The sequence below is a fragment of the Astatotilapia calliptera genome, chromosome 7, assembly GCF_964374335.1.
Source record: "Astatotilapia calliptera chromosome 7, fAstCal68.1, whole genome shotgun sequence".
In the NCBI taxonomy this organism is placed as follows: domain Eukaryota; kingdom Metazoa; phylum Chordata; class Actinopteri; order Cichliformes; family Cichlidae; genus Astatotilapia; species Astatotilapia calliptera.
The window spans coordinates 57,722,485-57,739,464 of NC_137428.1; the positions used below are offsets into that span (position 1 = coordinate 57,722,485).

At 39.8% G+C, this 16,980-nt stretch overlaps 2 protein-coding genes across 2 annotated transcripts; both read right to left on the minus strand.

Annotated features, from left to right (window-relative positions):
- Positions 1 to 505: 505 nt before the first annotated feature.
- Positions 506 to 6,915, minus strand: kti12 (KTI12 chromatin associated homolog). The gene is made up of 9 exons (XM_080304690.1): positions 6,665 to 6,915; positions 4,900 to 4,951; positions 4,735 to 4,787; positions 4,597 to 4,652; positions 4,433 to 4,512; positions 4,152 to 4,311; positions 3,313 to 3,375; positions 1,384 to 1,454; positions 506 to 733 (listed from the first exon to the last, which is right to left on the minus strand). The coding sequence occupies exons 1-9, from the start codon at positions 6,813 to 6,815 to the stop codon at positions 592 to 594; spliced, it is 828 nt and encodes a 275-aa protein (XP_080160816.1). The 5' UTR covers positions 6,816 to 6,915; the 3' UTR covers positions 506 to 591.
- Positions 6,916 to 8,027: 1,112 nt separating this feature from the next.
- On the minus strand, positions 8,028 to 16,419 carry znf592 (zinc finger protein 592). Its single transcript, XM_026175948.2, has 9 exons — positions 16,231 to 16,419; positions 13,568 to 15,819; positions 12,936 to 13,114; positions 12,668 to 12,841; positions 12,421 to 12,580; positions 11,645 to 11,908; positions 10,363 to 10,475; positions 10,137 to 10,278; positions 8,028 to 10,053 (listed from the first exon to the last, which is right to left on the minus strand). The coding sequence occupies exons 2-9, from the start codon at positions 15,797 to 15,799 to the stop codon at positions 9,553 to 9,555; spliced, it is 3,765 nt and encodes a 1,254-aa protein (XP_026031733.2). The 5' UTR covers positions 15,800 to 15,819; positions 16,231 to 16,419; the 3' UTR covers positions 8,028 to 9,552.
- Positions 16,420 to 16,980: the final 561 nt, after the last annotated feature.

The window sequence follows — 16,980 nt, forward strand, 5'->3', positions numbered from 1 at the left end:
GGAAGAAAATCAAACAAAAAAGTTCAATAGTTAGATTCTCTTTTCCTTAGTTCTCTGGAGGATATGCTGTCTCTAGGCCCACAAAGACACAGTGCCAACTCCTTAACTTCTTTATACTTCTCTGTTAAAACTCCTAAAGAAAACATGGCATCTCTAGTCCTCTTTCTCAGCATGAAGCCATACTGCTGCTCACTGATTACTTAAACTAGCTTCAACTCTTTTCCATAGCTTCATAATGTGGCTTATTCCTCTGTAGTTACTACACATGACCCTTGCTCTTAAAAACTGGCGCAAGATACCTAGTCCAAGTAGGTGAAATGCAAAATAGGTTCATTTTTAAGTCCAGGTAGGTCAAGAAAATAAATTCTTGATCTGCTTGGACTAACATTGAAGCTATTTGGGGTTTTGCCAAGACTGAGCAAATCCCATATGGTGAGGAAGGCCAAAAAGGTCCTAGAAAGTACACAAATTTAAAAATATAACCAAGAACAGCAAAAACAGGATGTTTTTGTTAAATACATTTATTTGTCACGGAACAACTGCAACCCCCGCCCCCCCAAAAAAACAAAAAACCCCAAACACTACACACTGTCAGTGCAGACTCTTATTTAAATACTGAACAAACATATTAGCAATTTGTCCCGTGTTTTCTGTCGGGTGCAGCTTGGTGTAGCTGATGAACTGGCGCCGTAATTTCCGCAGCTCTGCCATGTTGACATTTCTGGTGAGCTCAATGTTTAACAGCGAGTTAAGGAACAAGAAAAATACCACAGGTAGAACCTAACAGAAGCCCAAATTATCTCCAAGCCCCAGTATTGCATTTAAACCTTTGAGCAGGACAACAGGAGGAAATAACCTGTACTGAATGTTGCTGGCATCATTTCAAATTCAGATTATGCCCATTTTATTAAAGGTTGGCCAGAACAGAAGATGATGTGCTTTTAAGTTATGCTGTGCTTGGACCAACATCTTCAAAGAAGAAAATCAAAGTGGCTGGTTCTGAGAAGGTGCTTCACAGTCCTGCAACCAATGAAAATCCACAAATATAATTTGGTTTCTCCCCACCACACATCCCACAGCATGCAATTACAGACAAGACCTTTAACATTGCTTAGTAGATCCACCTTTCTTTTAAGTCATGTGATGGCCACACATTCCTCCACCTCCTCATCTAATGCTTTCAGATAGAACAGTGTTGTCCCCCCCGCTATTGAGGGGAGGTGATTAACCCCGGGAGGTAAACGAAAATTAGCATTTCACACAGTCATTAAATATGACAGACGTCCCACACGGAACTACAAAAATCTGTTTAATGTGAAAATATTAATCAAAATTGTGTGTTCAAAATAACTGGGCACACGCAAGTTGTGTTTAAAAAAGGATATCTTTTCCGAAGCTCCTGGAACTGCGATAAGATCCCCGGGAACGCTCGTCTTCTGGGCGTTAAAAATCGCCTGAAAACATTTAATTACATTTATCAAACACACATATAAAAATGAATTTTTAAAAAAGGGATCTCTACAAAGAGTATAAGGAACAATGAATCAGAATTAGAGAAGTATTTACTCCTCTTAATTTATTTTGCTGGAAACTTTTGCAGATATTGTGCAACAGAACATCGTGATCTGTGTGAAATCGCAAAAAGAAGGAAGTGCAACATGTGGCATGCTAACAAATACATGAGCTCAAAACAAAGACAAAGAGGAGGTTATTTTTTATTATTGATTTTTTTTGCTGATTTATATGTTTTTACTCTGTTGCCTTGTTTTGGTAATCATGCCATGCTCATGTCATGAATGGCAGACAGAAATTCCCACACTTACAACGTGCAGGGGTGCATTCATTTTTTATTAAACGTTGGACAGTCAGCAGTTAACAGCTAAAGCTGTCGATTGTTTTTATAATCCTTTCAACACTTTGGATTTTAGCATTGAGATCCAGGAATTTCACACAGCCACAGTCAGTACTTTAACATTGATCGCAGGATGTAGATTTTCACTCCATGACTGTGAAAAAATCTCACTGACCTAATAATATTTGTGGGCATTTACTCAAATCTTGAGCTCAACATCTGAGTCCTGTGATTTTATTGTGTTTTAAACAAATCTTTATAAACAGCAAGTACCCATTCATATAGTTTAAATGCCTAATGCCAAATGTAGTTATCCCCAAACTTTTAACGACTTTAGACCGGTTCCCCTCAAATCAGTTGTAGTGTAAATATTTGGAAACAATGGTGAAATCAGAGATTTTAAGGCCCACTGAGCATGTGCTTGACCCCATTCACTTTACCTCATGCTAAACTGATGTTACTCATGCTGAAAACCAGTTCAACGTGATTGACAAAAGTGAATAAAATGAGGCAAGCAAAAAATATGATCACTGATTTTAGATGCACTCATAAACACAATGTCACATCTATTAAGGGTCAGACTGTTGAAGTTCAGTGTTATGAATGTCTTTGAAGCTGTGTGCACCAGCGAGTCTCCCGTTTGAGAAGGCTTTCTGGTTTCCACATTGATAAAACTGCGATGGGTTTATTTTATCGTTCTTTTGTTTAATCCGATTTATCTCTTTCTTTGGGCTTGTGGTCTGGATACTTATCTGTAAACGAATCGAACTGTTCAGTCATCTAACAGGCTGACTGGTGAACCACAGCTGAACTTAGAGCCCCTGCACCTAGGAAGCCTGCAGCGGTTGGCTGGTTCACTTTTTCTTGACGACTCACACCCTTTGCAAGGTGAATGTAATAGACCGACAAGGTTTAATTAACAGCTTTGTTCGAGCAGTCATTACTTCACAGGAACAGCTATGTCACTTTCAAGGGCTACGTGATAACCAAAATTAATTAGAATTAGCTGTTATTTCATTTCATATTTTGCACTATGCGCATTTGTTGTCCATTTGCATGTGTTTGCATGTGAGGATGGATGACTCACGACTGCAGAACAGTAACCTGTACCTGAACCTGAACCGGGCTATTATTGCGTGCCAAGATAAATACCTCATCAGCGCTTCACTCATAATTGCATCTTGGCTGGTGATGTAACGTATAAAGCTGTAAATACATGTAATACCTTCTGAGTCATAGAACAAAGTCTACATTATGCAGAGGAATGTTGATACCCCAACAAAGGATTTGTAAACATTTTTCTGAAAAAGACTCTTCTGTCATATTTCACTTAGAATATGACATAACTCAAAAAGCAGTCCAGCTCAGTGAAAAAAATATCATGGGAAACTACCTGAATGACCAGTAAATGATGTGAAACTAGAAAAAACAAACAAACAAACAAACAAAAAAAAACATACCATCAAGACATCTTGAGTGATCTTGTCCAACTCGTATAAAAAGTTTGCTGATGACAGTGGTTGCTACAGAGAAGAAAAGAAAATAGGTTTCCTTCACAATCAGACAAAAAAAAAAAAAAACACATGCATGCAGTAAATATTGTAGATTTCCAGACTGATTGTAACTAGTGTCTCTTAGGCTATGTCCACACTAATGTGCTTTCGTTTGAAAATGCATCGTTTTCTCTCCGTTTTGGCCTCCCGTCCACACTGAGTCTCGAAAATGCATACATTTGAAAACGGTGCTGTCGCGTCGCAGTGTGGACAGCGAAAACGGAGCCATTTGGAAAATGATGACACATTTTAGTCATGTGATGCAGTCAAGTGACCAATTAAACTAAGTTAGCGGGGGGCATTATACAGCGGTTGCTTTGTTTGCTCTCAATTTTGACAGCCCTATTAAAGATTACTATCAGTTTGCACATGCTTCAGACAGCTTATCTTCAAATTCTTTAATTCTCACTCGCTTTTGCAACTTTGTACTTTTGTGTTACCCTCAGCAACAACTCCACCTCATTGTTAGTCCGTTTAAAAAACTCGGTGCTTCTCCTCGACATTTTGCCGCGACGTTTCAAGGAGCCGGAAAGTAAATAAACGGCAGACAGAAATGAGGCAAGTCGAATTGTCTTTTGTTTCAAGCATGCGCAGTACTGGAACGTAAGCATTTTCGGGCCGTTTCAACGTGGACGGACAACTCTGTGAAAATGACTGAAAGCGAAAGTGTGGATGCGGAGCATTTTCAGACGAAAACGCCGTTTTCAAATCTATCCGGGCTAGTGTGGACGTAGCCTTAGACTTACACTCTGAGTAGACTGGTTCGGTGGGGGTGCTTTTCTTTTGAAAAGCGCATCAGAAATGGCTTCAACTGGAAGTGTGTCATCTTTCAGAATAGTGAAGAGAGGGCTGTCCCATCGGTTTCTGGAATCCGGAGCTTCAAATCGCTGAACTAATGCGTCAAAGCTTCAAAACACCAAATGCATGTGAGACAGTTTGCAAAAGAAATAAAAATAAAAACAAAAAAGACATGCAACAGTGCAGGTAAGGTAAGAGTCGTGCTCTCATACTGAGGCTTCTCACTCACATGTCCTGATTGTACTCATCAGCAGCATCTCTGTTTGTGTTCCATAATGAGCTCTCTTCATGGGACGTCAAACTGTAGACCTTAACAAAGAAAACCCGCAAACATACCACGATTGCATTTGAAGGTAACATTTTTTCAAAATGTATGTTTAATTGTCTACTTACCAAGCAGTGTGGAGTCTGTGCATGTTTGATGAGGCAGAACAGTTCATAGCGGTAGCCTGTAACATATTTAAATTTTAAACTACAAATCACAATATTTAATGTAACTGTGACAATTACAGAATAAGTAGTAAGACTTACCTTTTATGTAATTTAATGAGTCTAGAATAACAATGTCATCCTTGTTGACTTTCCTAAAAAAAAAAAAAAAAAAACAACCCAGAAAAACCAAAAAAAGAATTAGCATTAAAATATGTGTGGGTTTTGTGCAACATCAGCTCCTACAACAGATTTTTAAACACTCACCTCTCCACTTCAGCTTTCAGAGACGCTCTGACATTTTTCTCCTTTTGGGAATCTGAAACATTTCCAGTAAAATTAAGTAAATGCAGAAGTCTGCCCAGTTGAAGCAAACAGTCTCCTTAGTCATGTTAACAATTACGGAAATAATAAAGAACTAAAATTTTGAAACACAAAATGTTTAATTCTAAAAGCATAATAGCAATGTAACAGTAACACAGTTAAAATGATCAGGTCCAAGTGATGTGCCATGTCATATCACCCACAATAATAATATGAATATCAAAGTATCATATTATTATGTAGTTGCTATAGCAACATCCTGCTTAAATTCCCTAATGCACACAACGAGACAAGCCCAGGCATTTGTGAGAGCAAGAGCCTCTGATGGTCATTTGGTAGCTAAAAAGGGAGTTGAGTCAACAACTTTCAGCAAAGCAGTGTACTTTTCAAAATATCCAAGAAAACTGTTGTCACTAACTGTGGACACAAACTTGCAGCTTGAAGCAAAAAACCCAGGTTTTTTTTTGGTTTTTTTTACCACCAGTCTATAAAGGAGGAGATACAATCAGCTGGTTATGTTAGACCCAGAAGTAAATAAAATGACTTCACTGAGCATGGCCGGCTGCACGCGTTATTGTTAAACTAAAGTATTAAGCAACTACTTTATACTTAAAATTTGCAGGGAAAACACTACCCAGGCTTATGACTTATGCTGTGTCACTGTATGTGTTGCTGTGTTATTACTTTTGCACAATAATGCTGCTGCCATTGTACCATTGCTCTTCAAATTAGGAAGTGTGTCATCAATAACAGCAGCTCATTGGAGAAGGAGAATTGAAACTGCCCTTCAGTTACTCATTTAGGAATCCTGCTGCTGCAAACGTCGATAAAATGTCGCTTCCCCCCCCTACATCATAATAAATCTCATAATCGCAAGTGTTTTTTGAAATGTCATGATATATTTCCCATTCCTAGTACCATACTACTCTATTACTAGCAGTTTCCGCTTACATGTGATTTCAGGGGTTTGTAAAAGTAGAATGGACGCTATCAGGCAACTCTGCTGTGGAACCAGCTCCCAGTTTGGCTTACAGGACACTCTCTCTACTTTTCAAATTAGCCTGAAAACTTCCACTTATGACAAATCCTATAGTCAGGCTTGGATCCAATCTCTTAGGAATATAGCTGCTGCTGAGGGATTTTCCACTATGCAGTAAGCACATCGACTTGATGCCCCTTTCACTCCCTATGCATTTATATGCTACTACAGCATGAAATTAACTTTTGTTCTATTTGTTGCTAATAGTCTCCTTTCTTTCCTCTAGCCTCCAACCAATCATCCTCGATGGTTGCCCCTTCTTTAACTGGTTTTGTAGGGTCTCTTACTGTTAAAGAGCAATCCTTCTTCCCCACCTTCGCCAGGTGCCTGTTCATAAGAGATTACTGGACTGTCTCTACTACTAACTACTACTGCTGCTAACGCTAAATAAGTAAAATTAATTGAATAGTAGCGCTCATAAAGCAGGCGAACACAGTTGTAATTGTCATGAACTTTAAAGCCGCCCCAAGCATCGATAAGCGCAAACGCTGAATAAGCACTCCTGCCTCTGTTGTTTATTCCCCCGGCTAAGCTTCGTGTAAGGCCGGTAATGTTACCTCAGTATTATGTGGCTAATAACATACAAAAATATGCCAAGTAAGACTGAAAGCCCTGGAAGCTGAAAAGCTTTAAGAAGCACACTAATGAAGGCGTGCTAAGCTTACTTGCCTGCGTAAACAGTGTTTTTCTCAACGCCCAGGCTTCCGTCTCCAACAATATGAACCTTTCTTTCTGTGCTTTCTTCAAAATACACCTTCAGCTCTTCTGCCCTTCGTGACTTACCACTACAGGGATAACCACACATCACTATTAGGGGCATAACTGGGGCTAGTTGCCACTCAAACTACCCTGGGATGTGATAAAAAGCACGTTGCCACTTTCACCCGGATATGTTAACTAAAAGCGGTTTTTCCCCTTACCGACCGGCAGGGGGCGCCAGAAACTTGATTATCTGAAGGTACTGTGTGTGTGCGAATGTGACTTGAACATAGATGAAAACACAGACTTCCAATACATTCTCTGCGCTTTTAATAAAGTCATAGACAATATAAAGTAAAACAACAGAAGTGTTTCTCACTTGCCAACATATACGTGTTATGTTAGACAAAAAACAAAACATAATTTAGCTGATTTTCACAAGAGCAGAAACCCTCTTCATCAGCAGGATGTCACGCAACAACTGATCGAACTGGATGTCCTTCTTCTCTAAATGCATGAGAAAAACACAGAAAGCTGTACAATGGAAGGATTAACAGCGGTATTAGACTGAGTAATAATACATAACTCACCTGTCTAGTGCCTGCTCTCCTTGTGTTTGTTGGGCAGTTTTCAGAATATGGATGAGGAGCGCCTGCAGGTCTTCCACTCCGTGCAGAGGTCTCACATCTCTGCCTTCAGCTGTATCTTTTATATTCTCAAAGGCAGAATTCACAAAGGAACTATCCACAATGCTCTTCTTGCCCATGAAATGTCCTTATTAAATGAAACATGCAAACTCTCTGTAAATATTGCATTTTCAAACAGAACAAAGAAACAATCATTCAGCAGTGTAATTTTTAACTTACCCGTTGCCCACAGATTCCCCCTGGGATTCACCTTGAGCTTTGAAACTTTATTTCTCAGCTCAGTCAAATCAAGAGTCATTGAAGTTGTCAAAGCAATGTATGAGATAAGGATGAAAGAAGACAGGAGTCCTCCCCTGCACATCTTTGTCACAGTGCCTTTCATTTCTCAGATGTGCTTCCAATTAATTTGGAGCTGGTCAATTAAAAGAAATCTCTTCTGTTACTTTGGGTACAGGCAGTTATACTGAGACAGGATCGGCTTAATATTCTAATGGGATGAAGTCATCCATCTGTGGTTGTTGCTTATTGGATGCATGATGCACATTAGAGTGCCTTGTGCCTTTCTGACTTGCTGTGACGATTTTAAGCATGTGACCTCGTCGCAAAACTACTGATTATCACACCCCGATTACATTAAATTCTTTCAACCCAGCAGGTCTGTAATGAAAGACAAGACAGAGCAGATCTGTAATTAAATGCACCAATTTATTTGTAAGTACTTTAATGTAACAGCAAGGCACGTAGACCACTGCATGCTGAACAGATGAAATGGCTTAAGAAATGCTGTAAATCCAAGTTTAATTGGCTACTGTAGGTACACAAATTCTTAACCAAGTCCTCACTGTACACAGTATCAAAAAGTACAAATATCTTTCGACAAGCATTACAAAAAGACAAACAGTGAACAAGTAATTCCTCTCAGCCCCTGCAGGTAAGCAGCTGCAGTGTGGTGATTCGAGGGCTTACAGAGAATCAAAGAGCTCACACAGCACTTTCATAGAAAAGTTCACTTGTCAGTTGAGTCAATATGACCATAAAAAGACTTAATGTCATTCCCAAAATAATTTATAAAATTTATTAATGTGGGATAATACATTTTTAAAACTAATTTTTTTACATTGCACTGAGATTAACTGCAACTTCTCGAAGCCTTTCGACGTTTAACAATCACTGCCATTTACCACGGAGGTAGGAACTGTCACGTAGTCAATACAAAACGAGGTGTCGCTTCACATATCAGAGCCTGCAACCGAAAAGTATCCCCCTTTTGCCAAGTGCTAATCTAAGATATTTTTTTATTTTAAGTCACTGCATTCCCATTCACGTTCCCAGGTGCTGATTCATAAAACATTAACTCTGACATGCTGATGAATTTCACTCTCACACCTTCTCTGGATCATCCTCAACAAATGTACCCTGATTTGACGTAACATTGACCGTTCACTTGCTGGAAAAAACCCCCCCAAAAAACCCCCCCAAAAAAACCAAAACCCACTTCTGGCAATTTGAGGTATTTTCAATACAGCAATACTGCTGCAGAACACATGTAATACCTCTTCGTTTCTCCCAAACACGTGAAAGAACACCCCCAAAACAGACAGTATAAAATTGTTTTGTTTTTTTTTTAAAAAAAAAGGCCAAACCATGAACTTGTAATTACTGCTTTTACATGAACAATCAATTATACTGTGTTTCGTAAAAAATAAAAACCTACTAATATTAAAAAAGCAGCCTGAATCCTTCAGGATTTAGTGTGAGGCATTAAATAATTTGAAACAATACCTGAAACTCCACCAATACACTGTTACAATAATCAATACCAGACCGTAAAACAAACACACATTCCTGAGTCTCCTGCCAGGGTGGATGGAAAATGTTAAGCAAAAAATTTTGACGAAAAAAGAAAAAAACAGAAGGGGGAAATGTTTAACCGTAGTATGAGTGATGAGTGCAGTTATATGTGAAAGGCAAGATTAATATATTACCAACATACAAGGTTAAATTAAAAAACAAAAAAATAATATGAAAATATTTGTTCTGTATTAAATATATGTATCTGCTGGAATATACTGCACCGCCTCTAAATAGGTTGTCCAAATTAAAGGCATTACATCTTTGTACCACCTGCCTAAAAACATCAAGCATCCCTTATGACTTTCACATGAAAACTGAGGATATTAAAGCAGCTTTAAACAGGAGCTGAGGTGGCTCTCACTGCTGGAGAGAGACTGCTTGTGTCTGAGAGTGAGTGCTCAGATTTAAGTTACAGTCTGTGCTCGTGGAGCAGTGCGGACTTTCTTGCTCTCCGGCCGGTGAGGGATCAGATTTGTTTAGCTGGTGAAACAAATCGTTTTCCTCATCAGATTCTGCTGATCCAGCCAGCTGATTATCCTGCTCCTTCTCTTTAATATCTCCCTCTACTTTTTTCTCCTCTTCCTCTGGATCTTTGACTTTGTGTACGATGAAAAGATGTCTATTGAGAGACAGCACGGACGTGAAACACAGGCCACAGTGAAGGCACTGAGGAGTGTTCTCGTCGGTTTTATGCTGAGGTATATGCTGCTGGAACTCTGTGCTGTTGTCTGTGACGAAGCCACACTTCGAACAGCGGAACTGAGTTTTCAGACGCTTAGCTGAAGGAGCCTCGAGACTACCTGCAGGATCCTGAACCTCCATCTGTGTGCCCACATCAGGTGTTGCTGATACAAGCCTCTGGAAATCACAAGTTATGCAGTTTAGACCAGTGAGCAGATTGGAAGCATTTATGTTTGTGTTGAGAAATAATAAATTGCTACCTTGTCCAAAGCATTTTTGTCTACTTGGATGGGCATTTTTGGCATTTGGCTAAGATCAGGATTTTTTATTCCATGCATAAGGCTGATGTGGTTCTTCAACATCACACTTGACGTGAATATTGTCTTCTTGTCCATGCAATACCTAACAAACAGGGATGGAGCAACAATTAAAAACTGCTTTGTGGCCAAAGTTACTATTATTATTTATACATTTTCAAAATCTTACCAACAGGTATAAGTCCTCTTTTTCCCATCATGATCATTGCGAATGTGTCGTCTCAGACTGATTGCAGTGTTGAAAGACAACACACAGTGTCGACAGGGATACTTCTTCACGGACTGTTGACAAAAAAATAAAAATAAATAATTTGTAGGAATGACAAGATGAGCTTAAGTGAATTATTTAAGCATCAGCCTTGAAACAGACAATTTTGGATCTAACTGGGAATTCAAACCAGAATAAAAATGCATCTTGCTTATACTGGTTGACCTAAAAACTCTGACTTAGAGGTACAGGACTCATTTCCGCCCTACTGCTCGTTGGCTACTCACAGCTGTGAAATACTACTGGTCCAACTAATAGTATTTCCCAAACACGTACTCAACTAAGTATTTTTTTACTGGTTCAATTACTTTATTTCCATTACGCACAAAAACAAAATATGTTCATAATAAACATAATAAACCTCACCCACCCCTTCTATTTTTTTATTTTTATTTAACTTGAGTCACAGTTTACAGCACAGGGGACTCTCATCACTTCTGTTATTTTTATCTACTATATTTTTATTTTATTCTGTATTTCATTCTAACAGAACAAACTAGGAAAAAGTGTTTGCTTTGAGAACGTTATTGTTTCAGTTTCTTGAGCTGGAAATTCTGTGCTATTTTGGTGTAGTGATGAAAGCTCTACAGCTTTCTCCATGATCCATCTCGAGCTAAACGTGTTGCATAGTAATATGTATAACAGTATGGTAAAATATGTAAAGCAGTATAGTAAAAAGAAAATAAACAAAACAGAGCAGTGTGTATGGGGAATAATTTTGCATTTGTACTCATTTGGTAGCAGGGTAAGACGATTTCTACTCAGTGTGAACTGAGGCCCAATGAGTCTAAAAACTCACTGTGTATCCTGGAGAAAGCAGAGGGCATGGGAAAAAAAGGAGGGTGGTGGTAATTGGCAAGCTGCTCCAGAGTAATACTGTATATTCTACATGACCCAGTTTCAATTCAAAACACAAATTTTACATTCTTAAAAAAATAAAAATAATTGTGTTTATATGGAAAAATGCCAATTCAAGGCATCTAAACCCAGGTACCACAGTTTTAATACAGGAACCCAGACAAGGCTTTACATGATTTACTGATGTTGCTGTCTGAGCGGTCTTCTGTGGCACACTGTCGGTATATCTGTCAAGATTTTAAGACACCAACTCAAGACATAAGAGCGCAACACTCAGTAATGTTTTGCATCAGCAGACGTCAGTGCGGGGTCAGTGCACCCTTACCTTTCCGTGTGTGGTCTTCAAATGGGAAACGTAGGCATCTCGCTCAGTGAACTGCTGCAGGCACTCGTTACATGTCCATCCAGCGGGTTTCACACGATTTAGGATTTTGCTGTCTTGCTCAGATTTCTCTCTAGTAGCAACTGTTTGTTTAATAGGGTAGTGACTCTTCTGTTTTTGGATAGACTGAGACTCCTGGTGCAAGTCAGCATGCTTAGTTTCTTTCTTCTTCTCTGTCTCTTCAATCGTGTTTCCTACATGCACACCCTGCAGAACAGGAAACACAAAATTCACATTATTATGCTCAAACGTATTTACACAGTAACATTTAACTGTTTCTTTGCTGGTGTTTTAACAAAAGAACACTACTGCTGGAGCATAAGTTAATGATTTCCCGTGTTGATTGATCTGTATCAGGTGTATGGTTTTAAAGGTTTAAAAAAAAAAAAAAAAAAAAAAAAAGTAAACATGATAGGACACAGCACCTTACTTTTACTGGATGCACTTTATAACTCTTCTATGGACTAAGGAACCTTTTTTTCCCCAGATGTCTGACAACTTTAGCACAAATCATTTTAGATAAGAAATGTGGCCGCAAATATAAACTCCTATAGACATCCTAAACTCCTAAAGGATCACTTGCAGGGAATATATTAAAAAATACTGACAACCATCAGTGCTACACCTCACCAGTGCTTACTGACCACTTTTTATGTCTGAGAGGTAAAAATGATAAACATGTAAAACATCTAAATAAAATGCATATATTTAATTCTAACCTTGAAATGCTGCATTAATAGCAGCTTTTGTGGAAAGACTGAGTTGCATTCTGGACACTTAAATACAGACGTAACACGCTTGCTGGAATTCTGATAGAAATGCTGAAACAGTAGCTGCTTTTTCTTGAACATTTTCTCACAGGAACACTTTAAGATTAACCTGCAAAAAGAAAGCAAAAACTGTTAAAGCAGCCTATGAGGAGAAGCCCACAGTTTTCAACCGTCAGGTCATGAGATGTTAACTTACTCTGGAGTTGTTTTGCTAGTACTGTGTTTATTTTTCAAATGCAGTTCACAGTTGTCGGAGGTCTTGAATGCAACCGGGCAGATGGAGCACTTGTACAAGACCTCACAGTGTTTTTCTTCAATATGAGTCTTTTGTCCTTGAAGGGTGCGGAAAACCATATCACAGTGAAGACATCTGGAAGAAAAGGAAAACATAATTGTTGCAACAGTGCACTGTACACTGTGGGTTTTTTTTAAAAAAAACCTGCATTTCTTGCCAAGTTACTCACTTGTACCAAGCCTTGCGAGCATAGTGCAGGCAGTTTTCCCTGACGTGCTTTTGGATGTCTGCAGAACGACACAGGGCACCACACTCAGGGCAGCAGTAAGGGGACTTATGTGCATGAATGCGTAGGTGAGCTCTGAAACTGCACTTGTTGGGCAGCAGCATTGAGCAACCTTTACAGATCTGGTATTTCACAACAGAACAGAACAAAAAGACAGTTTTGAGTGGAAAACAAACAAACAGTGGTGCCATTAAAAAGGACAAATCTGGTGATAGAGAAAATACATTTGTTTTTATAGAAAACAATCCAATTAACAGCTACAATGAAGTAAGTAATTATACAAAGCAGTATTCTCTCTTTAGCTAGAATAAGCTTACTCATCTGTACCTCAGTAATCAATCAGAAACAGATCAGATAAATTATCTACAAAGTGGCACCAGGCATCGTGTTGCTTCATTATGATAAATCTATGCCCTGAAGCGCACTTTTCTACTTTGATTTGAGTGACTTTTACAGATTAAAAACATTTAAGAGTAAGCACTAATAGGCTTAGATACTTGCTAAATTCTGCAAGGTGGTCTTCTCAAGTGATTTGTTGTCACCCTTATACTTGAAAATGTCAATTAGCTACTCACCAGTTCTTCTGTATCTTCTGACAGCTTCTGGTAATGGCCTGCGAGTGCTTTGTAGTCAGGCAACTGCTTGTTACACTCCAAACAACGGAGTCGATGGCGGATGACGCTTTCCGGATACAAGGGCAGGACAGGCTCACTTTTAGGCAAGACTAATGGTGAGGAGTAAGTGCCCACACTAACCAGTTCACTACTCAGGGGTACAAACATTTTTTCTTCTGCTATGGGCTTCAAATTGAGCTGTGTGCACTGCATCACTGTGCCACCGTTCTTGTGTTCCCTTGCATGAGCCAACAAGGCACACTTGTTAAAAAACACCAAAGTCTTTGCGCAGTGTGTACATCCTACTTCAATGTGGACACTCCTCCTACTGTAATGAAATGCGAGGCTCTTCTCCACCCCAAAGGAGTCCCCACACTCGAGGCAGCAGTATCCATGTGGTGGAAGGTTGATATTGGTTCCCGGAGGTGGGTTCAAGTTTGGCACATATGTAGGCACAGGGTTGGCACTGTTCAACAGTCTGTTTAAAGTTCCCGCAGATGGGTTCGGATTAGACAGGTGGGGATAAGAATTGGCTGTTTTGACCTGATGCACTAATGGGACAGTACTGTACACTGTGGAGGAGAGTGTGCGTTGACTTTGTTGATAGGAGGTGGTTCGTGCAGCTACTGAAGCAGCAACGCTGTGAGGGACAAGGTTTAGACTAGCTAAGTGCATTGCTTTTGGAAGGAAGTTTGTGGTAGTTGCATGGCCTGTAGTGGCTGATACTCTCTTTGGTTTGTGCACTTGATGTGCGGCAGATCTTTTGACTTTAGTATTACGGACTACTGGTGCAGAGCGCATTACACCTGACCTCCGGGAGTTTTCCTCCGACTTCCTGTTTGAAACTTTTGCCGAAGCTGTATTGGCTGCATTACCTTTACTTGGCACCCCAACAACACCATCTGGAGCTTGAGACTGATGTGGAGATGCATTACAGTATGAATCATCACTAATCATACTCTGCGATGGAGAGGATTCGTAGGCAGAATGCACGTCTTCATTTTCTGAATCTGGGAGCACACTGGTGACGGTACGCTTGATCTGCCCAGATGTGGTTTTAATGGTCTTAATCCTGACCTTAGGTATGGCTGGAGGTGAACCAGATACCACTGCAGGGGATGCTTTGCCACTACTGTCACTGCAGATACTCACAGGGCTATCAGGTGGTTTCCTTAATCGTTTTACTGCTTCAAGTGGACTTCTGGGGCTTCGTGGGGATATGGGGACCTTGGGGCTAGCTTTCATGCAGTCACTTTGAACAGCTGGGGATTCTCTGTGATCTGTCTGCTCATTGGGATCTTTTCTAGCATTCAGAGCCACCAGAGCGTCAAGACAAGAGGATAATTTACATGTCTGTGACTTGACATGTGGATAAGGGGCAATAAGGGATAAGGGAACAGTCACTGGTGCTCCTGAATTCCAGTTGGTTTCAGTGAAGTTCTGGTTTCCTAATTGTGGAGGAAATTCACTGTGTAGTCCAGGTGTTTTCTCTGCTTCACTACTACCACAGATGTCAGAAAGCTCCTCGCTTCTACTACTTTCTGCTCCTTTAATCCTCTGTATGCTTTCGTAATTATTAGAGTCCTTGGAAGAGTTATCAAACATGCTAAGGTCCATTCTTTTGGGATTGTGACAGACTGAAGTGTCCAAAACTGAAGCTTCTGGGAAACATAGTCTGTCTTCGTTTGGAAGTATTTCCTCTCTGCTTGATTGGGTGTTTTCATGCTCAGGACTGGAGACTGGACTTAAATCTGAAAGTGCCTGAGGAAACAATGGTGCCTCATCTGGTATAGGTGGCTTTCCAGAAAGCTCACTTGAAGCCTTCCCATTCAATGTGGACACAAATGATTTGGAGAAGCTGGTATTAGTTGTCTCAGCAGAGGTCACAGAAGTGTCTTGTCCCCTAAATCCATTTTGCAATGTTGGTCCCGAGTGAAGTCTATCACTAAATTCTTCAAGTAACTCCTGCCGACTTGTATTTTTCACAATAACACTTACAGCTGGGACATCTGAGGGTGGTATAGCTTGGTTAGTCAGTAAGCTGTCATCCAGACACATCTCTGTGTGTTTCAGCTGATTTTCTGTTTCCTCATGACTCCCCTGGATGGGCTCTTTGGCATCCAATCCAGTGGCATCTGGGATGTCAAAAGCTGCCAGGAGATCATCAAAATCTGGGGTCTTCATGTCACCCATGGCCGTACAGTCTCACAAACCTACAGAAAGACGCAGCTGTGACTTAGCATGAGCATAAAGAACTGTTACAATAAAAAACTAAAAGAGAAAAAAAGCTGTTTTATAAACTGAAGAGTAACTATTTAGCAAATGAGACGCGTCATATGTCAACGCTAGCTTTAGCCAGCAAGCTAAACGTGGGCAACATCTCCAGCGCTAATGCTAAATATGCAATAAAACACGCACAACACAAGCGATTTAACAGATAGCACAAACTTTAAACCCACTCACTGGACAAATTATATGACAGATGCACACAGGAGCCAGCTAACAAGCTAGCTGTAAAATGGAGCTAAGCTAGCGAGTTAGCCCCCATCTTAGCAACATGCTACAGCGTAAATAATTCAGCCAAACGAGTAAAGTCGTCACGTAATGATACACAGGGTGCTCACCATTTGATCCGAGTGTGTTAAACAGCTCTAGTAAACTAGCTACTCAGCCATTTAACTGTCTGCACTAAATATTCGCAGGCTAGGCTGTTTTAATGTTTCATAGCTAGGCTACAAGCTACTAACGTTAACTTCGTTTTCCTTTTCCTCAGTGGGAAATTGAAACCCTCGGCGCTGTCTTACAGACCTGAGGTTGCAGCGGGAGTGACTGCTTTCAACGACAGTACTAAAGGTCCACCAAAATATTTATTCAGGTTCAGGACGGAGTTGCAACTCACAAACGACGAAGCTTCGGTGTTCGGTAAGGTTGGGTAATGCTAACAATATTAAAATTTAATGCAAATAAAAACCTTGAGTCCGGGTGAATGTATAATGAGGCACTAAATCCTACTAATAATATTGAAAATGCAAAAAAATAACATTATTATAGGTGTCGGAAAGCTTGTTTCGAATTCCCTAAAGCTCTTGTCTTTGGTTAATGAAAAGTAAACACAGAAATATAGCCTTGTCCTCCTAATTTGGGTGAATTTAAAAGAAAAATTCAAGCCCCAAACGACCCAAAATGCAAAAACAGTGCCTTTCATCAGACACGTCTGCCTGGCAAAGATCTCTCAGCTTCAGGGGATGTGCAAAATACTATGTATGCTCAAAATACCTTTAAATTACGGTTTTGTAAACCGTGATATCTGTATACAGCTATTCATAGACATAAAACTAATCCTATCAGAAATATATAAACATCCCTATAACCAC

Excerpts from the sequence above, each read along its gene's own strand:
- kti12 (XM_080304690.1), bottom strand. The coding sequence starts at position 6,815 with ATGCCCCTAATAGTGATGTGTGGTTATCCCTGTAGTGGTAAGTCACGA. Across the intron at positions 4,653-4,734 it reads CTCATTAAATTACATAAAAG|GCTACCGCTATGAACTGTTC; the intron begins GTAAGTCTTACT and ends AATATGTTACAG. Across the intron at positions 734-1,383 it reads CCAGGAGCTTCGGAAAAGAT|TGAGCTCACCAGAAATGTCA; the intron begins ATCCTTTTTTAA and ends GCTGTTAAACAT.
- znf592 (XM_026175948.2), bottom strand. The coding sequence starts at position 15,799 with ATGGGTGACATGAAGACCCCAGATTTTGATGATCTCCTGGCAGCTTTT. Across the intron at positions 11,909-12,420 it reads TATTAATGCAGCATTTCAAG|GGTGTGCATGTAGGAAACAC; the intron begins GTTAGAATTAAA and ends CCTGTTCTGCAG. Across the intron at positions 10,054-10,136 it reads ACAAAAATGCTTTGGACAAG|AGGCTTGTATCAGCAACACC; the intron begins GTAGCAATTTAT and ends TGTGATTTCCAG.